At 40.2% G+C, this 26,772-nt stretch overlaps 1 protein-coding gene across 4 annotated transcripts in view; it reads right to left on the reverse strand.

Moving 5' to 3' along the window:
• The window catches only part of kif13ba (kinesin family member 13Ba), a 50,189-nt gene extending 23,706 nt beyond the window's left edge, over positions 1-26,483 (reverse strand). For all 4 annotated transcript variants that reach the window (XM_015007767.2, XM_015007764.2, XM_088004128.1 and 1 more), the window contains exons 1-10: positions 26,404-26,483; positions 25,753-25,942; positions 25,169-25,521; positions 18,422-18,515; positions 6,909-6,921; positions 5,806-5,866; positions 5,608-5,700; positions 5,233-5,413; positions 3,025-3,112; positions 1,452-1,586 (exon numbers count right to left, since the gene is read on the reverse strand). In XM_015007767.2, the coding sequence (XP_014863253.2) occupies positions 1,452-1,586; positions 3,025-3,112; positions 5,233-5,413; positions 5,608-5,700; positions 5,806-5,866; positions 6,909-6,921; positions 18,422-18,515; positions 25,169-25,238 (735 nt within the window). In that variant the 5' untranslated portion in view covers positions 25,239-25,521; positions 25,753-25,942; positions 26,404-26,483. The remainder of the gene's footprint in view (positions 1-1,451; positions 1,587-3,024; positions 3,113-5,232; positions 5,414-5,607; positions 5,701-5,805; positions 5,867-6,908; positions 6,922-18,421; positions 18,516-25,168; positions 25,522-25,752; positions 25,943-26,403) is intronic.
• Positions 26,484-26,772: the final 289 nt, after the last annotated feature.

Here is a 26,772-nt window from a genome sequence, read left to right on the forward strand (position 1 = left end):
CGACTTTAAATGTGCAACTTCAACGACAGCCTTCTGCAGTGCTGCACACATGAGCACCGATGACCTGTTAGATTAAAAGGAAGTGAGGTATCATGTTTGTCAAGCGACAAATCAGGGTGGAAAATTTTGTTTCTGCTGCATTAATGTAAGCTAAAAATTTTTTTTTCCTCTAGCCTCAAAAGCAGCAAATATGGTTTTAATAAGATTTATGAGCTAGCAAAGTGACTCACTCGCTTGATGAGTGACCAACTTGGTGAATGACTGCGTGTGTGTGCGCGCTGAAAACAAAGCAGGCTGTATCAGCTGACAAACTCGCAGTCATGACTGTGAATTATTAACAGGGTTTGGTGGGAGCCAGAAATAAGAGCGAGGAGTAAAGTGGGTCAGTGAGGAAAGGAGGAATGAGTCACTGAGGTCTTTCCTCTGACAGACTCAACGTTGGGGCTGACGCCACCACGTTCGGTAACTACCTTCACCCTCATCCCAGAGGGCGGCGGATTGGATTATTTGAATTCCTAATCCTACTTTCAGTAATGGCTGCTGCATCTGAGGGCTTTCTGAAGAAAAAGCACCATGTGAACTCCTCCACCTTTTTTAATTTTACAAAAAACCTCGGTGTGTTTTCATTTTGAAAGAAATTGCTGTCAAATTTTTTTTTTTTTTTTTTTTTGTGCCGCTGTCGTTTTGAAGATATTAATAAATGTTTCTAGAGGTCATCAAAGGTCAACTTGTCAGTCCACAATTACTAAATAAAACAAAATGTGGCATCAGTCGTTTGAGCAGAAAAAAATTTGCGTTTTGTTGTTATAATTTTTTATAATTAAAAAGGAGAAAGGTGTCCAGGGGTCACCATAGAAGCAACCTGCACCCCGCGGAAACATTTACTGATATCTTTAAAATGATTGTGGCACAAACAAAATTTTTTGCTTCGCAAACGCCTGCCATTTATTTAGTTTGATTTAAAGGAAGAGGGGCAGGGGGTCAACTTCACTCAGATATAAGCATTTATATTTAGCACCTCTGACTCGATACTTCACACAGCTGATACTCCCTTAAATTACATTTCTCAGGATATGACTACCAGTTTGGACATTAAAACTGACTTTTTACCAACCCATCTTTACAAAGCAGGTCGAGCTCAGTCAGACTGGACGGAGAAACTCTGTAAAGTGTTTTTTCTTGTTGCAGATTCTTAATTTCGTGAAACCAGGAACTGAGAGGACACCGCCTGAATAAAAAGGTGATGAACACATGATGCAGGGTAACATCGGTTGATCACGGTTTAAGTTAAGAGTCTCTTAAGATCCGTTACATCCACAGATACTCCTGATCATAACTTCACACTCTGATTTAAATCCTATGTTTTCTCATCCAAAACTAAAATTTCCAGGACAATTCATCCATTAACGGTTTTTCTTGCTCAGCTCTATGTGTGTGTGATTTTATCTTACCCCAGACTTCAGGTCCTTGAGTGTGTGTGTGAGGATGATGTTGAAGACAGCGTGTGATCGACTGCTCTCCTCGTTCATGTTTGTGGCAGCGACCGTCCGAGATTTATTCCCCTCTGACATCAGAGACTCGATGTCCTGATGACACAAATAAAATCATTAAAGATGTCAGCAAAGAATTATACAAACTTTACGCTTAGATCTGTAAAGCTATTACATTTTCTGTGTGTGTGTGCGTGTGTGTGTGTTAGCTCTTGATCACAAAAGCTGGCACACAGGTTCTGGTTTATTCTGTCATTCTACAGACGAAGGGAAAGTTGTCAGGGGCCACTTTTGCTGTCAAACTAAGTTTCAAGAGTGACAGTCTGCCTGAAGTCTCATTCATCACTGCAGAGTAGAGCAGGAATCTCTACTCTGTAGAGCTGACCTGCTTTCCTAACATCACTAGCAGTTTTTTCATTAAATGATTTTAATTACAAATTTCTGATAATTATTGAGTCGGTAAGTAACATATTTCATTAAATTGAGATAAGGGGTAGGAATAAATAAGTTTTGCTTCTTCCTACTCCCTTTCAAATAGAAAAGTAGTGGGAAGATAATTACTTTGTTCCAAGTTATGTATGGGCATGTTTTCTCTTAACCTACTGGTTAAAACCTGCTGTTAATAAATTAAATACATAAAAAAACTGCCTCTTTTCATGTGCATCCCCTGCAAAACTGTTTTTAAAAGCTGCCCATCATTATTTATCCGATTAATTTAGATCCTCTTTTTTTTCCCCACAGTCTAGAGTCACTTCTTCATATCTTTGTGTGCCCATGTCATGTGACATAATCTGCACATAGAACTTGGATCATATGGCTTGGATTTCCCCAGCTGTCCCAGAAAAGTTGCGCAGAAAGCAACCGAAACACTGATCATTAAATTGACCTATAAAGGAAAGTGCAAAGTTTCTAAAGCAGAAGAACAAGTTTCTCTGGAAGATTTGTCCTCACATGGCTAATATGTACTGAAGAGGAATTGGATCACTAAAAAGAAAGGAAAAAGTTCTGGGTTTAAAGGCAAAATTCATAGTCAAAAAGTGGCAAAGGAAAGCAAACAGCACAATAAAAGACACTGCTAGCTTGATAAGATTTCATCCTTCGGTATTAGTTCAGCTCTTATGCGTGGGTTGAGAAATTACCTCAGTAATTATCTCAGGAAGTTGTGCTTAGTGTGGCTCATTAGAGGCTGGAGGATTCAGTGTAATGCTCTCCCTTAAGGATGTCAAAGCTTTATCTTTGTGTTTTGCAGTGTCAAACCTCTAAAAACAATCTTACAAAGTTTTGAAGGTAAACCAGCAGAACTAGTTACAAGAAAGCAATTAACCGACTCCAGTTGGATGAGAAAACCAGTTTAAACACGCTGAACTCAACTTGAATGCAAATCAAAGCAGCAGAGGAATTGCAAGAGTGAAAATGCAGCCAAGCATCTTTGGGAATCTGAAACCTCAAGAAGGAAATGTGATCACCGACAGTAAATGTAGAAGATAAAAGTCAATAAGCCTGGCGGAGAAGAATGAGTGACCCACAACTTTACCTTGTAGCTAGCTACAGCTAGGCGTGACAGGCCGTCGACGTAGGGACCCAAAACTTTGTGCTCCCTCACCCTCAGCGTCTGTCGGCCCCTGAACACAAAACAGAACAGAACAGGGTGAGGAGACAGACGGACAACATGGCCACTGCTGGCGTTCGCTCTTGGTGCTTTGTGTTAGCGGAGGGGTGACGGCGCCAGCCCGGCTCTTCCTGATGGTCACTGAACTCGGCTCGCAGGTTTCACCGGCACACGGCTCTCTGACCCCAATTTTGCCACGCTCCCGACAACTTCATCATTTGCGGATCTGCGGCCGAGGCGCATATGGCTGTCAGATGGCGAGCTTCATTCTGGGTCACTTTGCCAAGGTTAAAGGTCTTGTACAGAGGGAGGGTCAGAGGTTATGGTGTCTGGGGCAGCAGACGGTGGCCTGAAGCCCTGATTTACTGCTGACCTGCTGGACATAAACTGGCCTCTATTGGTGGCTGCAGAGCAGGCTGCTAATCTTTTTATCTGCTGACCACTGCAGCCGTCACACTGCAACCTCCTCTGATTTATCAGCTCAACGAGTTTGAAATAATTACAACTTTACTACAGGTTAGCCTATAAACTTTAAGTGTTTTTGGCCACCGCTTCAATAGGTTTGGTAAAGATGACTGAATATTAATCAACTGCAAGAAAATAAAAAACGAAGACAGGAGTTTTAAAGCCAAGCAATGGAAAGAACAAAAAAGTTATTCAGTCCCTGCAGGATGTTGCGGTGTGATTTGTGATTGTTGTGGCCTTAAATTTCTGATTTTGAGGAGCCTTTTTCAAAAAGTTGCAAAAATTTTTCAACTTCATTTTTGGCTCTGCTCTTTCTATTGTGACAAAGATTTATTTAAAATATATGGAAAAGAATCATGAGCACAACTTCTATACAGCAAAACAGAACAGGTGGCCTGAAGCCCTGATTTAGGCCAGAAACTAAAGAGAACCGAGTTAATCCAAGCATTTACTAACTAGCAGAGAATGTAAAATAGATAACATTAGTACTCTTATCGACAAGCTTAATATGGTATATTGGGATGGATTAACTAATTATTTAGCTGCCATTATGTGAATGCAGCAGCACTACTTAACTTGCTCAGGTTGTTTGGAAGAAAAAAAAACCGGAAACGATTTTTTTGGCTTCTGACTCTGGCTAGCTGCTAAACATAACGCAGAACGAAAAGCTCCGCTAAGCAGCGGGTCTCCCCTTGATGATCAGATTCGAAGGTGTAACCGGGGCGACAGCATGTGTACGCTCGCGGTGCATTAAAGATGGCTCAGGAAGAAATAATCATGTTACTACATCTTAACAACGGGACAGAAGCCACAGATACAATAAGAACGGGTAAAATGTCCCACAAATATAGACCGCGTCAAAATGGTTTTAGCAACAAACAAAAAAAAAAGGGGGGAAACGTTACTGCTTAGCATGACACATGCTTTCATCTTGTAGGTTCGGCTTTCAAGAGACGTGAAGTAGGAAGTTGAACAACATGCAGTGATTGGTCAAAAAAGAAGGAAATACAGGACTACATGGCTGCACAAAACTTACAAAAAATGAGTGAATTTTCAGTTACAAAAAATTGTTTTTATAAGTTGTTTATGTTTTTTCAAATAATTAGGACTATTTTGCACTGTTGAATCCAAAAATGACAACATTTTTCTCAATCAGGTTTTATTCTAATTTGATCTTCTGACTAAATTGATGACATTTTTGTGACATTATCAGTTTTCTTCAGTTAATAATTCTCATCCAAAAAAGGCTTTAGGAGAAAAAAAAATTCTAATAGTGTATTAATTAAATGCTACACACTTGGATTTCTGCTAATTGAATAATAAACACTGATAAGGGTAAATGCGTGTAAATTGAACATTACGTCTTCATTGTGTAAAATTCTCCGTCTCTTTTCTGTCCTGATGGAATCTCTCCTCCTGCTCTTCACTCATTGATCAGATTCTCAGGAAACCGATCCAGATGTGAGAACAAGTCCTGCATTTTGATGCTCATGTTGCTCCATAGTTCAGAGAGTTGACCTGATTGACCAAAACCAATGTGATTTTTGGATTCAGCTAATCAACATGACCCTGAAACAGTTGAAAGAGCTTTAACAAAGATACTACACTACAGATACAACACAAACTCTGGTACTGAGTTTGCGCTGGACGTTCGGCAGGCCTTCCTACCCCTTCGGGTCGAGCAGATCTCGGACCTTCTCGTTGTAGATCTCCATGTAGGACACCTCTACGGTAAAGCTCTCCTCCTCCCGCTGCTCCTCCTTGGTTCGCTCAAACAAAGCGCTGCAGAGTCGAGGAATCAGCCCGGGCTGGTCACCTGAGCCCATCATGGTGTACGACTTCCCTGACCCTGAAACAAACGTTACAGGCATGCAGAGGCGTCACTGGCGCCATTTCTTTCTACTGCTTTATCGACAAGAAAATGGAAATTAAGTCACCAGTCAAGAGAACATCACATACACCGTTTATACAACATGCAAAACAAGATGTGAAGTAATGTCAGATATATGTATGTGTATGTAGAAGCCAGAATTGGTGAATTACCAGTTTGTCCATAGGCAAATATACAGGCGTTGTAGCCCTGGAAGGCGTTGTGGAGAAGACTTTCCCCAAGGCACTGGAAAACCACCTCCTGACCTGCAAGGAGGTCAGGTCCAAACTTCACTTCACACGTTTAAGTGTTTAAATTAAAGTGCGTGAATTCCTGTGATAAAATCTTAAAGATGCTAATAACGAACTAACCTGCAAATTTTTCCTTATCCGTTTCATCCATGGACCAGAAGCAATAATCATAGGCAAAAACCTGAAGGAAACAGAGGAAACAGCAGAGGTATTAGTCATTAAGAAACCTGGCAGCTACACAGAGAACTTCAAAAGTCAAAGACTGGCTATCAGACAAGCCGATCTGAATTGTAGGGTAAGCTTTTCGTGTAGCTAGAATTGTGTGGCTGGGAGTGACTCTATCAGAGAACTAGGTTTGTGCTTTGAAATTGCAAAACTTTTTGTGGTAAACCTTCAATCTGAATGACTTTCAAAATTCTGTAAAACTTTACAGTAAATCTAAATAAACTACAGGAGTGTTAATCATCAGGTGGAATCTTTTCAGCTTTTAAAACAGACTTTTGTGCTGTGGTGGTGCAGGGGTTAAACACAACCCATGTATGAAGGCCTTAGTCCTCGACGCAGCTGTCGCAGGTTCGATTCCCAGCCTGGCAACCTTTACCGCATGTCTGTCCCCATCTCTCATTACCAACTTTCCTGTCAATTAACTATCAAATAAAGGCCACTAGAGCCAATAAAACCCTTTTTAAAAATAAAAATTAAAAAAAAGACATTTTTTTCCATTTCTGTCCTTTGCAGAATTATTTTTTTTACTCAACAAAGACTTCGACATGTTCAGAAAAGAAAGGCTGTTCTGGGAGTCCATTTCTACACATGATATAAAAAAATGTTATGACTTTCATTTCATTTCAGGAAATCTTTCAGTAGCATCATCTGGGTGTGCTTCATGTGTCATGCTGCAAAGCAATGCACCAATATTTCTGCTGAATGAGGGGGAAAAAAAACATAAATCCTGGAAACACTGACATGCTGTGATGTGAAGCAGCCAGCAACGCTCAACGTTTCAAAGTAAAAAAACAACAAAAAAAACACACAAAAAAACCCAGCCACTTTAAAACTGCTTCTTTTTTCTTTCCCTTTCTTTTTTGTTTCATTGCCTGTATGGCTCCACACAGCTCTTGAACCTAGCAGAAGCTGAACAGCGGTGCCTTTGTTAGACACAGAGATGATTCACAACACTGGAATCGGGTGAGAAACGCCTGTGTGTTGGTGTGCGCCGTTACCTTGGACTGATTCCTGGTGATGTTGGGAATGTCGAGGTCCACGGGAGGAGCATGTGGAAAGACGGATGAAGTTTAGAGCATATTAATAAAAGGTATTCAGCAGCTGGCCATCCTGAACTCATAAAAAACTATTTTTAGATGTGCCTTTAGTAGAAAAGAGTGTTGGACTGGAAATGTTGATGTAATAAGACACCAAGAGCAACATTTGAGACAAACTCTTCAAACGTTCCCCATTTTCAGTCAAGTAACCAAATGCAACACTCTTGGGCATACGTAGATTTCTCAAAAATATTACAGATAACCTCATCACAACAAGCAATAAATCAATCAGTTGCATGATAAAGTAAAATGAGAGCAACTATTTTCATTCAGGCAAACATTTTGAGAAATGCTGCAAACTTTGGACACCCGGTACAAAGTAGTTGGTTTGCGTCACCTGACATTTTGCCTCTTTTCTAAGCTGAATGATTCTTATTTTTTGAGATTTTATAGCCTATTTTATTTATTGTTGTTTCAGCCGTTTTATTCATTTTAGATGTTTAAAAGGATTTCCAGTTCCAGTGTTAAATATTCTTTAGAAATCAAAGTCATTTTTATCTTTGAGTGTGTATACTTGCATTAATAAACCATTATAATAATAATAATAATTACTATTATTATTACTATATTAGTTGAATATGGACTCAAAATAATATCATTTATCACAATAATCTCTGGGACAATTTATGGCCCAACAAAATTTGTTATCGCGACAGGCCTAATTACAGCGGATTTGAAAAGGATTCCTGTGTGGGTTTTAGATCTCAGACATTGGTGAGATCTTCTAGAGATGTCTGTGTCTCTATGAATTTATGTCTGTGGGACAGGGTGGAGATGGAGGGTGGAGGCGGGGGCTGTTGCATACTGAAAAAAAGATGATGGCATCCAAAGGTTACTGGGTCACAGTCACACACAAAAATGGACACATCTGGCGTAGAATGTCTCTGACGAAAGTAAAAACATTCAAATATAAAACAGAAAGATGTGGCGATATTTTCAAAGGGAAGAGAGAGAACTATAACACAGAAATAAACAGAAGCTACAACACATTTAGCATTGGAAATTGGTCAAAGTGGCCTGATTGGAGTATTTTTTTAAGTAAAGGACAAATAAAACAAACATTTGGCTTTGAGAACTTCTGCAACCTCACAGGAAATGATCTTAACAAATGAGACTGAAAACTTCTTAAAGAGATTTGCTAATATGATGACTACAAACGTCCTTGGACTGCACCTGTGATATTACAAAAATAGTTATAGTTCAAATTCATCTTGGAGTCAAACACAGACTAAAAAGCCAACTTTCTTTATTAACACCTGCATGAATATGAGAAGGAAAATGATGAAACCAGTCTTTATGATCTTCAACAGACCAATAATTAAACGTATCTAACAGGAACTGGATGAGTTCGCCAGATTTAAAGTTTGTTGGAATGTCCATCCTCTAAGCTGCCTCTTTTCTCTTCCTCCTCCTCATTAGGATAAGGAACAGCAGAGCTTTCATCTGACATCTTGACAGACACATCCTGCAATTATGTCAGCAGCTGGAAAACCAACCCGTTTCCTGGATATGTGTTCAGTTTTCCACCAATGGGAAAGCTCTCTGCACTCAAACGTCCCCCTCTTCCTTCGTAAAAGCACCATAAACTCGTGTTAACGTATAAATCAAGTCTGGATGAGTTGGAATGTTACCTTTTTCATCCTTTTTTTTAATGCCTCCATTTCAAGAAATATGTTTAAATGTCTTTTACTTGAATCCAGTTGTAGGATGAGACAGAAGAAAATACAGCTGGTGATTTACAGTCAGTTAAATATATATAATTCAAAGTTCAGGAGAATCCCTCAAACATTCTTATACACAACACCACCCACGTTGGGCTAAATTCTTGGCCCGCTTAAGTAGGTCAGTCACCTCAACTTGTTTTCGTTTTTGACTGCATATTTTCCTGAAATAACCGGGATTTTCGTCAGTCACAGAACCAAATTTACAGTTTTGTCCAGTAAATTGAAACTGGAAAGTCTCTCCATAAAGCCTTCTACATCAGACCGCAACGACAAATACCTTGAGCAAACGTCACATTTGAATGGTTTATTACGCATCACTTAAACATAAAATGCTCCTCTGCCAGAGCTGAGCTAAAAAGCCCAAACACCTGTTTCCTTTTACCCATGCACATTCTTCATGAGCCACCAGGGCTGTAGCTCTTCCACAAACCCGCCAGCGATCTGCAACACTTCATATTTCAGATGCTCGGCTGCTGACAAGCAGACGCTCACAGAGCACAAACAGGCTCAGTTTCTCCTATCAGCACTTTAATTGAATCCAGTGGCTTCTTATGACGCAATTAACGCCTTCACTCCTCTGCTTTGTTTTCTCTTTGGCTCCCACCAGCCATGTTTTATTTTAAAACATGCAGGAGTCACAATTTCCCCTCCAAAGGGAGGATACAGTGGAGATTAAATGGTTCTCTTGGAACAGACTTTTTGATTCACCCCATTCTGAAGATATTTTTTGTTTGCCTGAAGGGCTTCTCCGATCTGGACGGACGAAGGATGAACGCACTCTGGCAGGTTTTGACGTGCTTAATGATGACAGCTGTCATGGTTGCTTCGGAAACCAAAGGAGAGAGGGGTCACCCATTAGCAGAGTTAGGGGCTCCCCTCCCGCCCCCCCAACCAATGGCTGAGGAGAGTGAGGCGGTCAGGAGAGTGGCGAACCCGCCTCTCCTCCGTCCTGAAACAATTCTATTTGCTCCTCCTCCCTTCAGCCTGTCGCCGTCATTTAAAAAATAACTTAATGCATGAATGCTCCCTCTCCCCCCTCTTACTCCTTTCCCTACTGTTATCGCATTCTTCCCCCCCCCTCTCCCACACCGTAGCATCCACGGCTGTGTGGAAAAGAAACAAGGAGTGGAGGATGGAAAGAAGACTAAAGGTAGCCAGGAGATTTGAAGGAAAGTGAGGCTGGGTCTGGGACAGGAATTTTAAGCTCAAACACAAAGGTCAGCATTACACAGTACATACTAAAGGTCTGAGTACAGTGCATACAGACTGCAGGACAACGGATTCTCATAGTGTGCAATGATTTCTCTCGCTGCTTTAAGCGAAAGGCTAAAAGAGAAGCCATTTCTTTCTCCACGGGCAACCAAAACCAAAGCAAACAAAGGTAACTTCCTGAGAAAAAGAAGAAAAAAAAAAGTCAAATTTGTTGCTAGAAGAAGCAAAAAAATAAATAAATTTGAGAAATATGATAAAACGTTTGAGCATATTTAAAATTTTACGGCTTCCAATTAAGACTAATTTAACATGCAACTAGGACAACAAATAATTATAATTTCAGCTTATTTTATAAAACATTAGAAATACATTAAAAGAGGCAAATAAGCAATTCAATTTCTATTTTAAATATATATATATATTTAAAATAGAAATATATTTCTTATATATATATATATATCAGAGATGTGCCGATCAGGTTTTTTCCTGCTGACTCCGATTCCGATCACCCATGAGGGCCGATCACGGTGGATCACTGATATCGATCACATAATTATTTTTTTAATCATAAGCACTACCGGTTACATTATGTGGGAAAAGGAACCATGAATTCACCTTAATTTAGATATAAAACTTGTTTTTAATAACTTTTTACAACAACAAAACAAAACAGGCATTGTGCAAATTGTACTGCTGTCATACTAACTTTAACAGACTGAAAACACATGAAGGCTCTGAAGAGGCTAAATAATGCAAAGAGTCAAAATAAAACCTCTCAACATTGCCAAAAAATTCAAGTATAAAACTGAACATTCAAAGGCAAAAACAGGTTCCATTACAATAAACAATCCTGAGTTACTGAATGAAAACTTCCTGATAGCATGGCGGCTAGCTGATTACTGCTAGCTCTGATTGGCTGTTTCTGACTGAGCGGAGTAATTATGCAGAACAGGGAGGAGGCAGAGGAGATCGATTATTTTTTCAGAGATTATTTGTCTCATGTTATGACAGCTAAAGTTTTAGTACGTACTGTATGTAAAATTTATTTTTTTAAGTTAGCCTGTTTGTCGCGAGAGGACCCAAATTTGGGTCCTCTGCGCTTGCCGCAACAAGATCGATTGAAAAAACATGCTATACATTTATCAATATAGGCATATTGCATATCCACAGATCGGGAAAAAGCTCTTCTAAATGATACAAACAATATTTTCTACATCAACAACACCCAGCCTGAACACGAAGTAGCTTGGTAAAACGAAACGTAATTAGATGCTAACGAGGCTAACGAGGCATACGCGGTAAAAAATGCAACAGTGAAAGAGCAACTATTCCCAAAGCCCACAAACTATCAATCAGAGTAAAGCCGAAGCTCTGCCGTTTCCAACAATACCAGAATCACCACGCTACGTGCAAAACTCACTGAACCAGCAGCTGAAGAAGAAAAAAAGAAATCGCTAATTTCACGAAGCGAAAAACATAAATTCAGTCCTACCTTTGCTGTTTCGTGGTCATAATCCTTATTAGACTAAATATTTCCACTTGGTTCGATAATCCATTTTCCCTAAGTCCATCTCATACTGGTTTCGGCTCTGCCCAGAGCCTCTTCCGCCTCCTGGGCTTCCATATGAAAATGTAGAGGCGAACTCCGTCAATGCACGTCACATGCGTTTCCCGTCCTCTAATTGGTGAATGGCTTTAGTTTCCGTATTAATGTCAACGCCCTCGGACTCTATTGGCTCTGACGGTTCGAAAGACGTGTCAATCATCAAAATTGGCCAATGGGATCCCGAGAAACCGCCCCGCGTAAGTTTGCATATCTGTATTGAGAACTGCATGGTTTTACTTGCAGAGCGCAGAGCGCAGACTAGAGACTCCAGGAGGAAATTTTTTTTCAAAGGAACCCCCAAAAACAATTGTTATTAGATGTAATTACTTATCTATGACAAGTAATCATTTATTCTATAAGAATAAATAATTGAAACAGAACCTACAGAAAAAAAACTGAGAAAGTTCAAATGGCACAAATTGTGCCAAAATGGCTAATTTGGAAGGTCCGCCTAGATTTTTATCAAGTAGTACCTCTCTAAAACTCATGTGATTCACTTTCTTTCCATGAAACTTGGCACAGTAAAAGGTCAGATTGTGTACTGTTGTTTACTACATCCAAAACATGTAGTAAACATGCTTTGAAAGGAATCTTCATATATTGAACTGGGTTTTTTTTTGGCGGAAATAGATATTTTGCTTAATTTCTGCTGTGTATCATATTAATTAACTTTCCTCAGTAACAGGCAGGGTGGGTTTTAGAGCTGTAACATATTCTCTAGAGTCTTGCCTTTATTTTGATACCAAAACAATTAAAATAAACTCTGTAGTTCTTGAGATACATTCAATTCATTTTGGGCATGTATTTTCAACCATATTTCTCAAAAAGAGGCCTAGAGATGAAGAGGTTAGATGCTGCAGCTTTAAGCAGAGGTTTGGTGTGAGAGTCACTACCAGGTGGAGCAGAAGCGAAGCTCCGTCTGTGAAATATTACTACCTGTAGCGTAGCAGCGGTTCTACAGCGAGAGCAGAACCAGCGTCTGACATCGCAGCTCGAAGACTTAAATAATTTTGCGGGTTATTTGTTTAGCTTTCTGACCGTCATGCTAATCCGGGTGAATGTTTGTAGCTGTGCGCTGCTTTACCTGCTATCTGATCGCTCCATATGTCTTTTTTACTGCAGTGAGCCTCGATGTAGCCAAACTCCATCAAGTACGGCATTGTTTTTATGTCTTATTAGATTCGTCGTGTTGATGCATTTTGACGCGCATCACCCCGAGGTAATTTTCCGCCACAACAGCAAACTTCCCCATTCACTCTCAGAGCGTTATAGTTCCACATGGCTTAGGATTTGTTGCTGCGCGTTTGCGCAGTGTGAAGGAAAGAGGAGACCAGCTGCAAAATGAGATGCAGGTGATGATCGGTTTGTGTGATCGGCAACAAGAGACCGTGATCGGCGATCACCGATCATACACTTTTTCACGGAAATCGGCCGATTATGTATGATCGGTGGCCGATCGATCGGCACACCTCTGAGATATATATATATATATATATATATATATATATATATATATATATATATATATATATATATATATATATATACATGTTTATTTTATTTTTTTTCCAAAATTTGAACAAGATGAAGCAAAAATTGTCCCTTGAGAAGTTCTAAGTAGAAACTACTTATAAAGAAGGTTTTTTTGTTTGTTTGTTTTTTACCTTTAATGCAAAATGTATTTATTTTTCATGCAGTTTTGAATTGATTGCCGCCCTGACCATGTTGTTCTTTTAGCAAATGGCTGTATATGCGGCAACTAGTAATTAATCGTTTACTAAATTAGTTGACGATTATTTCAATCGTCTTTTCATCACGATTAATCCAATTCATCATTTCAGCTCTACACACAACATGGATTTTAGTCACCCCGGGCAAAACACCCTCCTTTCTCCATTGTCTTGGAAACCAAGTCGCTTGTTATTGCATCACCGACAAGAAGCTGATCTTTGTCAGCAGAACGCATCAACATCCAGCTTCACTGGTGCAGAGCAAACAGCCCTCAGGTCACCATGCAAACCATGGCGTCTGAACATGCAGCCGCGCTGCGGTTAATAATCTGCTTATCGGGAAGAGTGGCACAAAGTGACCTGAGCCAGTTGTTTTAGGGCATCTCACCCACAAAGGAGGATGCAAATAAAGAACTCAAATGTTAAAGAGCAACAATAAAAATGCTGTAATTTACAGCCATATTTCTATAACAAGCATCCATGGGGGAAACAAACATCTCAGTGGACTCAAAGTTGGGAATCTGAACAGATGGCTATAAAAACTAATGATTTAATACTTTCTTGTGTATGAGTCAGGGTCATGTAATACATGAGCTCTGTAAGAGGATATCCTTTCTGGAGCTCATTTGTATGAGATGCAAATGAGCACCAGAGGTTCCAGGCTAGCCATTGTTCCACACTGGGTTTAGAAACGCGTTGGAGTGTTGAGGTTTGGCACTCACAGGAACCTCACGTCACTGTGAAAGCTCATATTTTAGAAGCAAATGATCCAGGATCAAATCTAAACGAAGCGAGACGGCACAGAGGTTAAGGAATGAAGCCTCTTTTTTCTTTAGTAAATGATTAATAATTCAAGGTTGGATCAGAATGGGTTCAACTAACAATTCAGTGTTTTGCAAAGGCATTCGTAAATTTTGACCTTTTGAAAAGTTTCATCATGTCACAACCACAAACTAATTTACTAAGTAGGATTTAATGTTGTGGATAGCTATGTGTGAACCACTACACTTCCAAAAGAATTAGTTTGTATGACTTCAAAAGAGTATAACCATCTCATTTCTTACCTACATGGTTTAGTATGATGTCACTCATTGCAGCTAGAACTGTTCTGGTTGTCCATACAGAATCTGACATGATACATGTGCAAGGAAATAGCTTTTGCCGAACATTGCATGTGCTTGCTGATCATGAAAAGTGATGTGGGAAAAAAAAAAAGATTATAATTATTCATTTTATAACAGTTTTTAAAACTTCAAACTGAAGAATTAAAGTGAAGTGTAATATAAAAGGCTGTGTTTGCAAATGCCTCAGTTAAAGTTTTGCTTTTTAATTTTTAGGAATTAATGTGAAATGTTTAATTTCTCATCTGTCTTTGCACCTCAAAAACAAGTTCAAACTTGAGACTAAAAGTGTCGTCTGAATTGTATTGCATTTATATTTCTTTTACTAGCTTAAATAGCTACTGCAGAACCAGAGATGCACTGATCTGATAATATCTGTGAATATCGGTCTCGATATTGAAAAAAACTCTAGATCAGGTATCATGACAATGTGTCCAACATGGCAGATCTATTCAGTCTAATTCTATATTTTGTGCTTCGAACGACTTCATGCAATATGATTTATTGTCAATCCGGCACAGTTTTTCTGTATCGGATTGATATTGGCCAATAACGAATCTCGGATATCTGTATTGGAAGTGAAAAAAGTGGATTGGTGCATTCCTGAACAGAACGAGACAAATTTTTATTCAATTAATCATCAGAATAACAGAGATTACTAAAACAATAGTTTACAACAGTCCTATAAGAATAGCAATGATTGTGTTATGCCAAGAAGCAATCCTGTTTTCCAGTTATCAGTTTCGATAATTAAACAGAGGGGATCCTGGAGGCTCTGTTATCTCGAGCAAACATCATGCACCTGCAACACGCCAACTTAACTGCCTACTTCCTCAATGAACTCAACCCCGTCTATCTCAACAAACATGTAAAGCACTATGTCAATGTAAACTGGCCTCAAACAAACAAAATTAAAACAGCATCTGCACACTGAGCACAGCAGTCAGTCGGCCCATCCGGCTGTTGCCTCTTTGCCCCTTTGTCGCAGGGCGACGGCGAGAGAAGCTACAGCTCCGCTCTTGTTCCGAGCTCCATAAACGTCACCAAGGGAAGTTTATGGTCGACAGATGCTCAAGTAAATGAAGCTTCTTCCCCCCCCCACCCTCCTCTGCCATCTTCTTCTCACTTAAGGAAGGAGGCTCCCCTGGTCATCAGCAGCGACCCGGACTTAACCTCCCACCGAGCTCCCATGGAAACGGAAAAGATGAGAGAAAAAAAAAAAAGGAGGAAGCTGGGGCAGTGGGAAGTTACGAGGGAAGAAGAGAGCCGAGCGGAGTCGGGCGTTTTTATGCACAATTGTCTGTGTGTCAAAGCTGCTGTCTATATTTTCAGGCTCCTCTGACACACACAACCACCTGCCGCCGCAGCCGCCGTCGTCCTCTGCCTAAAGCCAGCCTTTTTACTGATTCTAATCAGACAGACAGCAGTCACAAGGGCTTCTTTCTTCCAACACAGCTGACCTTCCTCCACAATAGCCAGTCAGTTTTTGAGCAGATTTCAAACCCTTACAAATTAAAACTAAAGAAAAGGCAGCTTCTGCATTGCAGTTCTGACTGTGACCTACATAATCTGTCCTTCCAGAGGCATTCCAACATTCCTGCTCTGCTCTCTAACCTAATCTAATAGATCTCCAACCATCTCCCAGGGCTGAAGCTGAGAGACTCAGGCGTGTTCAGCCTAACCAAATAAAGACAGTTGGTTAACGTGATGAAACACCCAAAACAGAGACAGAAGTTCAAATCCACCTGTTGCGACTGGTCCAATTTTTTGCCAAAAGCACATCATGAGGAAGAAGGAATGTCACAAACAAATTTAGGAGTTTTGGAGAAGTAGGAAAGGATTAAAGACACGTGCATAGTTTTCCTCAAGGGCAGCATCTCTCTCCAAAAGTACAGGAATTACAACAAAAATGTAAATCTGTCATAAAGGAATTTTGCATTGTGAAATCAGCTCCTAAAAAAAGCTGTGGCTGTGCCGTCTGCAAAAATGAAAGTCAAATTTGCTATTGTAGCAATGGCCACATGGAAATCCTGCTTCACCTTTGGTGCAATCCATGTTGGGGAAAAGACTGAGCAAACGTGTGGAACACGTTGCTCTGGTGAGATGGGACTAAAACTGCCATACGTTGTGCTGTGGGGATGCTGTCCTTCAGCAGGGACAGGAAAACTGTTCAAAGCTGATGTGAATTTGAGTGGATTTTACCACAAGACACAGGAAGAAGATCTGTTAGATGGGAAGGAAGGAAGGCTCACCTTCTAAGGTTTTCTCCAGTCCAGGCTAAGCATTGTTTATTTATTAGGTTGCTTTAATGTTTGCCTTTTCCAAGGCTTCATAGTTGCTGTTTAGGTTTATATGATAATGTCTACCAATAACACATAATTACCTAGTGATACTTTCAAATTCCTTGCCAACCTGAAACATTTTTTAACTCAAAAACACAGCAGGCCGCTGGATGACCGCCCTAGCGCCCTAACCACCGGGTTTAGCACGTTTTATGGGGGAAATCCTGATGTTTCCCCCAGAAACACACAGCCAAGATGACAATATTCATCTATTAAACGAATAAAACTCCAGACATAAACCCAATAGAGGAGATCCACCATGTCACCGCATTAGTAATGATTCATACTATGATAAAGATGTAATTTGTAACGAGTCCACATCCTTTCTCGTTAGGGGAAGACAAGAGATGATTGCAGTTTTTTTCTGTAAACGGTCTTTAAAAAGCCTGACCTTCCAGTTCTGGCAACAAAGTTTCTAAGTTGGAAACGGTGGAGTGACTTTTGTTAACCGCACACATGCGGACGTGACCTAGTGGGCATCAGTCAGCCGTCTCTCATTACAGAGCATAAGACTGATTTTCAGACTTTTGCAAAGAAAGATATGATCAGTGGATAAGATCGGTTTTACAAGTAATTTCAGCCTGATCTCCTAAAATGAAGAAAATGGGGGTCGATTCATCGGCTGATCAGTGCATCCCTCTTCCTTAGAAGCACTCATAATGTATTCTGCATTTGCATCTAATACTCTGTGGCGGTGGGGTCATCTACTGAGTCTAGATCCAACTGCTTATTGACATGCAAAGAGGAAACTAATGACAAATACAACAAATACTGCATTCTAAACAGCAATTTGCGATATTTTGTGCATACCCATCTAATAGTCTATTTGAGATACAATGTTCAGTTCTAATGAAAGTCACACTTTTGATTTGAACTTTGAAAGAATTTTTGAAAACACTTACCTCCCACTTTACAAATATTACTTTGAGTTGGTCTATCACATAAAATCTGATCAAAATACATTGAAGTTTAGGATTGTAATGGGAGAAAATGTGAAAAGTTGAAGGGCAGTGGATATTTTGAAAGACACTGTTTTGCACTACGTATGACGTTTCCTGTGCCTACTAAGCAATCTTGGTCTACATTAGTGAATTGTGTTTTAATCAAAACTTCCACTGTAAAGGCTACGAGTGAAAGTCTTCCCCCAGTTTGATTATTTATGTTAAACACAGAATACGACTTTCCTTCGTTGCTTAGCAGAGCAAACATGCCCTCAGCTACACATGCGCTCACTCCCTCATATGCTGTTTGAAGAGGCAGGACTGATGTAGAAAAACGTTTCTCCATCCGTATCTTATTTACATATACAAAATGTGGGAACAAACACCGAGGCATAACTTTTCACTACAAAGTATTGTATTTTAAATATAAAAATCATGTGGAAGGAGAAGTCGACTGTTTTGTTCAAAGTCTGCTTCCTTTGTGATTTTTAACCAACTGTAAGGGAAATACTGCATTACTTTTCTGTTACTATAAAAGGGATTCTGTTGAGGATGGCTGTGCTTTAATAATTTCACTGCCTAGGAATGATTTTTCTTTCCTTAACGGCGGCATGTAATGGTGTAGGGGGTTTTTGTCTCAGAGAAATGCCACGGTGTTTTGGCCAAGTCAAGTGCACATGAGATAAATAAATCTGTGGTGTGGAAATAAGAGCTTAGTCATGCAAATAACATGCTTACCGAGTGTCTGCTTTTCCTAAGTTGGCTCCAGCAGGATGGAGGATTGTCTGGTTCTTCGCCATTTCCACGACACATTTTGTGTTTAGCTCCTTTTCTGTTTAACAGAAAACAACAACTGTGTTACTACAACAACTCAAAGCACTTAATTATATTCAGCAACAAACAAACCTGGAGATGTCAAACCTTCTCAAAGTCGGTGCTTTTTATGCCAGGCTGAGTTATTAGCTCTGTCTTTTCAAACATCAATCGGATATTTTAAGGTAAGCAGCACGAGTTCAACAGCATCGTAATGGTTTTTCTCTTGAGCATCAAATTTGAACAAGTGAGCAAGCAGGGAAATAGAATCTGAAAGTGACCTTTCACCTTGGACTAGGCAATGTGGCTAATCAATAAAACAGGACACGTCGAGTCATGATGCAACACTTGACGTTCTGAGCGCCAACTAAACTCTCCCCAGTCACCGTTGGGACTGGTCCTTGAGCTTCAGGTCCAAACAAAACAATATTCAACAATGTAAACAAAAATTAACATTCATATTGACATTTTGGCAGCAAATCCCATATGTGTCATGTAGCTCCTACTTTAGAAATAAGTTTAGATAAATCCAACACAGGGAAGGTTTACAGCCAAGTTAATCAGAGGAGTTTATTTCTGTTAAAGAGTCAATTCATTTTTCTCAAACACTTGGCTATTTATTTTTAAGATTATGAACCAGGACATTTTATTGAAAAAAAAGGTATAGATTTAATTTTTTTTTTGTGTGTATGGGAAGCTTTGCCAGGATTTAAAGGGAATGAGAGCCTTTCCCACAGTCGTTTCTGAGTACAGCTGAAAAATATCAATACTCTCCCTCATGGATACTAATCATCTGTATGACTGCATTACATTAAATTTACATTACATTTAATTTATAAAATCTGAATTTCTAAATCTATTATATTTCCTTCATTAAATTTGTCAGTATTCCACATAAACCTCTGTTAAGAGATGAAGTACCACCGGGCTCTGTGCTTGGATCACTGTAGATCAATGAACCAAAAAAGATTACAACTCCATTTTTATATTTGTTACTTCTGAGTTTTAGCCCTTTTGGATGATAGTTCTGTGATAAGACAAACTGAACCATACTTAATTACCTCTAAAGTGATCTATTTTAACTCAACACATCAGTTGCTACTGACCAAAATAAAATAAAAAAACTACAAAAGGGGCACTAACACCATCAGAAAACATTTTTAAAAGACTAGTGAAACAAAATGGTAAATGTTAGAACTGGAGTTAACAAAGGCAGGTTATGTGTGGCTTCCCCTCTTTTCTCTGGGTGAGGATATCCTCCTCCTGCACCCGCCCACAAAGAGTTAAGAGGTCAGTGGGAAACCTGCTTCCCAACAGCAAACAAGTGTTTTCCTGGGACAATCAGAAATGTTATCCTACAACAGGAGGAGACGTTCATTGTCCCCAGGTTATCATGTTGATACAGTAACCAAGATGCACTAAACCTTCCTTACAAATGAAATTCACTTAGTACTAAATATATCAAACCAGGCTATTCAAAATGTCACAATTTATGCTGCGCAACTAATTAAATTCAATCGCAGTCAGTGTGACACATGCTTTTTTTCTGCTATTTGCTAACATGTTGAAATAACACCACCTCAATTTTGCCAAGAGCTTAAACATAGAACTAGTAGATTATTTTAAGAATGTAATGAATGTTAATGGATTGGAACAATTTTATTCATTATAGTGGAGTTGTAATGTGCGAGCATGCAAGGACGGCAAACATCAGCAAACGAGTTGGTACAGGAAACTGTCAGTGGTTTCAATTCCTTTCTTCAACAAGTACTGCTTATACTGTTACACAAGTGTAGTTTACTAATACAAAGGCTCCTGCTTTTATGACAGAGCCGTGACGACTTTATAGTGTGTGGATTTATATTTGCGGTATAATGGAATAGTCACTGAAGATGGCAGCTGCTCCCCATGCGTTAAAAAAGTAAAACGTCTGAAAAAGTAACGCACTCCAGGATGGGAGCATTTTAAAAACACTTCTTGTTCTTTAGTTTCAATACCTAAGCTATCACATGTAAATAACTACAGCAAATACATCTTGTAGTAGTTGCTGCTCAAGTTGACAAGTGATGCTTGAAGCTCACATTTTACCAAAATAATGTCATTATGCTCCAAGACACCAATCTGCTATTAGACACTACACACGAGATTACCTAAAAATCTAGGGGGAAAAGTTATGTAATGCTGGAATTGATGTTTATCCTTCAACATAAGGTGATGATGTAGTAGTCTTATGTAGGTTCACAAAATATTAGCTAGCAGTGAAAAGCGATGAGTGTTGTATGGGGAAACCACCAGTTACTCTGGCTTAGGGGAAAAAAAAAAAAAAACACTATATTTGGACTTTTGAAATCTTAATTTTTGAAAGCTCTGTAGAACTTGTAACAACTAATCAGAACAAAATAAAACAAGACAGAAAAACAGACGTTTTCATTCATTTTTGAGCCTCTGTCTTCTCTGCCTACATTACCCATGTCATAGCTGCTGTACTGACAGTTCTTCCCGCTCAGCCAAGGGGAAAGTGTGATACAGTATGGTTCAGAGGATAAATGCACTCATTGCTTGCTGCCTTTGGCTGCTCCATAACCCATCCTCATTTTCCATTTAGCTCTTCCATTGGCTACCTAGCAAGCTGAGGTTTGGCACAACAACCCCGACTCCAGCCAGGACGTCCGCTGGCTGAGGTGCCGCTGTTGCTACGCCCGAGGTGCACTGTTCTTCGAAGGCCAACGCCATGGGAACGTGGAGCGTTACACAACGTTAGCAAATACACATTTGGACTCACTCCCTTCCTGCCTTTGTCCGGCTGGGCAGCTAAGCCCATGTCTCCTCCTCAACCTGGGATTACACAGGGACAGTGGCCTCCAGGTTGTAGTTGCATACTCACAGGTCTGAACTGGGGGAAAATGCAAATACAGAAAATGTCATCCTCCTCCCTCCCAACTACTTTGAATGCATCTGGAAAGATTGTGTCCGAGATGTGGGATCCTGAATAAGCGTAGCTTGTACAACGCGAAGAGAAGGAGCTTACTTTTCTCAAGTTTTATTTTTCTGCTGCTGAGAAATGTGCAACAATACGTCTATTCTACAACAGTAACACGCAGACAGAAGCGCTATTCACAAAGAAACCACCAGGAAGGCACTTCTGGAAACATGGCAGTGCCTTGCCTGCCTTCAGCCTTTCCATGCCTACTTCCTATTAAAACCCATACTGGTGCATTTTTTTCCCCCTACACAGGAATAAGTGATGAGTAATGGATGACTTTGCCTTGCCAGCTTGAAGTCTGCTACCTAGCTCTACTTGAAGAAAACAAAAGAATATGTTTTGACTGACGAATGGAAACAAGCAGCCAGTTTGCACTGGTGTCTTTCAGGTCAGTGAGCAGGCTGAAGAGGCAGAAGTGAGTGAGGCCATAACCAGGACCTGGTTAGACAGAACTACTCAAGAGATACGAGGTTCTGACAGGAAATACCCACGCCCATCCATCCAAATGTACCTGTAGTGAAGAAACTCTGCCAGAGGTGACACACAGTGCCTTGCAGAGATTTCCACTAAGGGTGTGCCAAAAAACACAAATATACTGCGGTTCAGAACAGCTTTAAAATGTCCCAAAATTGATTTGGAAAAAACGAAATGAAACCAGTCCGCTGTCTATAGACCTCCATTTTGTAACTACACGAGATGTTCTGACGTTGCCACGCACTGTACACACACTGTACTGGAACACAGAAAGCACCAAAACAAGAAGGAAACTTCATCTAGTTTTTTTAACAAATCTCCGGGAAGACAGATCTCGACATGAGCTTCAACCAGGTGCAAGGTTCACAAAATGAAGATTGAGCCTTTAGGAATGCTACAGCTGAGCCAAGGCACACCATATCCTCCTGTACAGAGCTGTACGATTGGACAGAAGTTTTGGCTAGGCTATCTCAATAAATCAATTAATCTCATGATAAAACGAACTCAATAATTTACATTTGAATCATTTACTGTTTTTCTCTCTTTCTACCAAGACCTGGATGACAAAAGTCTTCAGTCTGGTCCATTTGTCTCAACTAAGCCATTTTTTGAAGGACAATTTTGTTAAAGACTTCCACAGCCATTTTATTTGTTGTTTTATTTATTTATTTTGTACATTTAAAATGTCTTCCCGTTCTAGATGTTCGTTAGAAATTAAAGTTTATTGATCTTTGATAAAGTGTTTTTGCATCATTAGGCCATTACCATTATACTACTTCAAAACAACATTATTGTTTATCACAATAACTTAACGTGACAGGCCTATTTGCCATGTTTTATGCAGAAAATGCACTCAAACAGCGACATTGAAAGTTCTCTTCAACTAGTCCGCTTTTTATATCCGCAGGCGACATAAATACAGAATGTTTATCCAACAGGGTGAAAAATTATTAAACATTTTTTCAGAATCTTTAAGGTTGTGAAATGGCTCAAAACTCCTGGATGAAAACGGCAATCCTTCTGGATGCATGCAACGGCCTGCAGAAAAGGCCGGCTGCAGAAAGTGCAGCTCCATCTCTGCGATTGCCTTATAAAAACAAAACGAAGGATGTAGGGAAGGAGTAATTCCGTCCAAGCATGGATTAATTTAGTGTCTCCATTTGTCATTCTGCTGCACCAAGCAGACTGGAACAGAATACGGGGATCCTTCGCACAACAACAGATTGAAGCAGAAATCATTATAAATAACTATTTTGATTTAAAAAACTGATTTTGAATTGAATCTTGAGTAAAACAGTAAAACTCTCAATTTCGGTTCTAGTATCCAAACATTGGTGCAGATGGTGAACGAGAGCAGAGTGGTAGCTCCACTGTCTTGATCTCGTGACTGACGGCTCCAGCTCCAAGTAGGGGAACACACTGGGGGGATACATGTGATTCATGCTGCCAGTTGTCGGTCAACCTCTCTGCCTCCCCACCTCCTCCTTTCACTGGACACATGGTATCCCACGGCACAAACCCCGACTTGGCAAGCAACCAGGAAATGTCATCTGTGCCTTCCTTTCCTGCTCTGGAAATCTGCTATGTAATTGCATGAACCGGCGGAGCGTGAACGAAGACTTGCGCGACACTGTGCCTTTGTTATCTGGACTTTTCTGAAATTAGACACAAGGATGTAACAACATGTAGCAGCTCTGGGAAGCTCAGTGGCGTTTGTGAGTGTAAACGAAAGCTGTCTGTTAAGCGGACGTCGCAGTGCAACTCCAGAGATGCTCTCCGACCAATATGGAGGTAGGAAACTTGTCAGACTGAGTGGACGTTAAGCCGGAATACCTCCTATTAAAAACTACTGACTCTGCGGTTGCCATCGGCAGAAGATAAATTAAATACAGACGCTATTGGCATCTCGATCAAGCAGCAAAACAGACAAAGCGTTCAGTCTCCTCAGCGGCGGATCTCACACAGCCGCTTGGCTTTAAATCTAGACGGGTGGCAGTCGTCCATAAGAGAAGCCCTGTGGCAGCACTGTATAAACATATGCCAGGTTACAGCCCTTCTTTTTTTTTTTTTTTTTTAATACATCTACAGAAGCTCATTTCACTAATGGCCAGTGATTTCTGACCTCTATCTCATTCCCAGGAAATTAAAACAGGGAGACACGCCGGTCTCCTGTGGACAAAGTATCAGGAAGGAAGATGCTGTCTTATAGTGGTGAAGCTGAGTCAGGGCCTTAAGAACCTGATAGGCAAAGGAACTTAAAAAGCCAGAGGCAGAGAAAAGCCTGGAATTCAACACGGACAAAAAGAAGGAGGTTATTATCGACTTCTGGGGTCAAAACAACATCTCTGTTCCAGCAAGATGGAACAGAGAAACGGGATCATATTTAATACCTCAGAGTTCAGACTTCTGATGAACTAGGGGTGCACCTACGGCAGCTTTCTGGCCGATTACCTATCTTTTAAAATGCCTGACCTGCCGATTCCGATTTTGGCCAATACCTGTTTTGTTTTGTTTTTTGTCTGAAATGTTACTAAATATATCAAGAAAGTCACTGAGCTGGCAACAGTGGGGTGACTATTGTTAAATGCAAACGTCCATGACCTGGTTGGCCATTCTGACAGTCAGCCCTCTCTCACGGGAGAGCAAAAGGGGACAGCAGCTGATTTTAAGACCTTTGCACAGGTGGATGAGATCTGTTTTACATTCAAGTATCAGACAATCACTAATCTCCCACAATAAGGAAAATGGAGAATGTTTATCGGTGCACCCCTAACAAGTACAAAATCACTTTTTGGTCACATTCTCACAACTTCCTACAGAGTTGTGTTTTAGTTTTGTTTGTGGACAAACTGGGTCTCAAATGGTAGTACAGGTACCCTGGAGAGGACAGTGATGGGAGAAGAGAAGGTAATTTTAGTGTCCATACGTTTTGTCAAGGATTTGCTTCAGAAACATTTTCTGACTCCTTTTGCTTGCCATGAACTTTCTGACCCGTCAAAGTCCATGTTATTACTTTGTAGCTGTCTTGATCAGTGTTTTATTATTTTTTTAAGTAATGGAAATGCTGAATCTTTTAGTTAGCAATTAGAATCCATTAACGTGACACTAAATCGATTTGATATGCAAACCTGCGTTAGGATCGCTGCAATGCATGAGCAATTTGATGATTTACAAAGGGAATGGTGATCAATCTAATCACAATAAAACCCTCTCACCTCTCCTGTTCATGGGCCGGACCCGCACAGCCACCTTGACATTGGAGTCATCCAGGCTGGGCTCACCCATGCTGACTTCTTTTTGTTTTTTTTACTTCAAGTAGGTCCAAAATAAATTAACTCCTCAGCTGGACAATCATCTGAAAAGGCTGAAAATGTTGCGCTTGCCGGGGTGTCGACCAGCTAGTCCCTCACTGTTTTGCTCCATAGAGTAGACATGTCCTCGGGTTAAAAAAAAAAAAAAAAAAAAAAAAAAAAGGCTGAGTAGATTCCCACAGGAAATCAGCCTCCTCTCCTTATTTTCTTCTTCTGTTCATATTTCAGGTTGACTTAAATCCACACGCGCATGGGAGCTGGAAGAAAAAAAATGTCACAAGGGTTAGGGAAGGAGTCAATGCAGTCGATGTTTGTGAATGAGAGGGAAATATATTAGCTATTTGTGAGGGGGGAAAACGGGGCTAGCCAGCTAATTTGCCCAGGCAAACACTGGAGAAGCAGCGGAAGGAAAGGAACAAGTTTCTGGCCTATTCTCTCATCTGACATCATAACACCGCTGAACAGCAGCCAGCCACCGAGCTACATACCCGAGCGGACATATCCTGGAGTTGACACGGCCAAACTGCGAAGACAGTGAGAGATCAGCAGAGAAGAGCCCAGCCGATGATCTACAGCTTCCCCAGCGGACCCGCTCCCTCTCTGTCGAGCTCCAAACTCCCAGCAGCATCCGCCCTTCGTGCTGACAGGCTGCTCTTCAAAATAAAAGCTCAATCACGTCTGTCAAAACGACAAGAATTGCGTTTAGGAGCCACACAACTATATACAGGCAACTTTTCAAAAGCAGAACAAATATTAACCTACCCCTGTCTGCATAGTTTTAAAGCTTATACTACATGTTTACACTTTAAAAGAAAAGAGGCAACTTTCACTCGGGTTGGCTAAATTACTGGATTAAGTTAAACTAATGACAAGTTTTGGACTAGTTTTGGTAAGTGACCTATGAAAGACTATTAACTTTAGGTTTTTAACCTTCCTAGTGCAAAGTTTTGATTTTGTTACGCTTTTCACTAGCCGTTTCCACCCGGAACATTTGCCTACAAGCCCCCCTGCCTGGAACCGTTACTTACAAATGAGTGAATGACAACAGGAACACTCTTACCAACCAAGACTAATGAAAAGTAAAATATTTTTCTTAAATTTCTTAAGGTAAAAAGACAGGAGAAGACGTAACTCTTTACCAAATGTGCTCGCGAGGCCGGCTGGTCAGTCACGCGACACTTCCGTTGTCCAGCGCCCACCAAACACGAAACACTTTGCTGCTAACGCTTCCCCAAAACTTTCAAAATAAAGCTCAGTAAAGCAACATCTGTTAAATTGGAGGGTATCGAAGTTCCCAACCTGTTTTCAAAGTCTCCAAATATTTTTAGTATCCAGATGTTTAGTAGCACACCAGGCTTTGGACAATTATAACAAAAACGTAGAAAATAAAATTTCTACGTTTTTTTGTTTTATTTAAAAATAAAAAAACGTAGAAATTGCCAGTTGTGGAGTCCCTAACTTCAAAATCCAACATTGCTTTCTGGTAAATAAAACAGCATAGACGTTCA

Source organism: Poecilia mexicana, unplaced genomic scaffold, assembly GCF_051168715.1.
Source record: "Poecilia mexicana isolate PSO_F unplaced genomic scaffold, ASM5116871v1 scaffold_3, whole genome shotgun sequence".
Taxonomy (NCBI): Eukaryota; Metazoa; Chordata; class Actinopteri; order Cyprinodontiformes; family Poeciliidae; genus Poecilia; species Poecilia mexicana.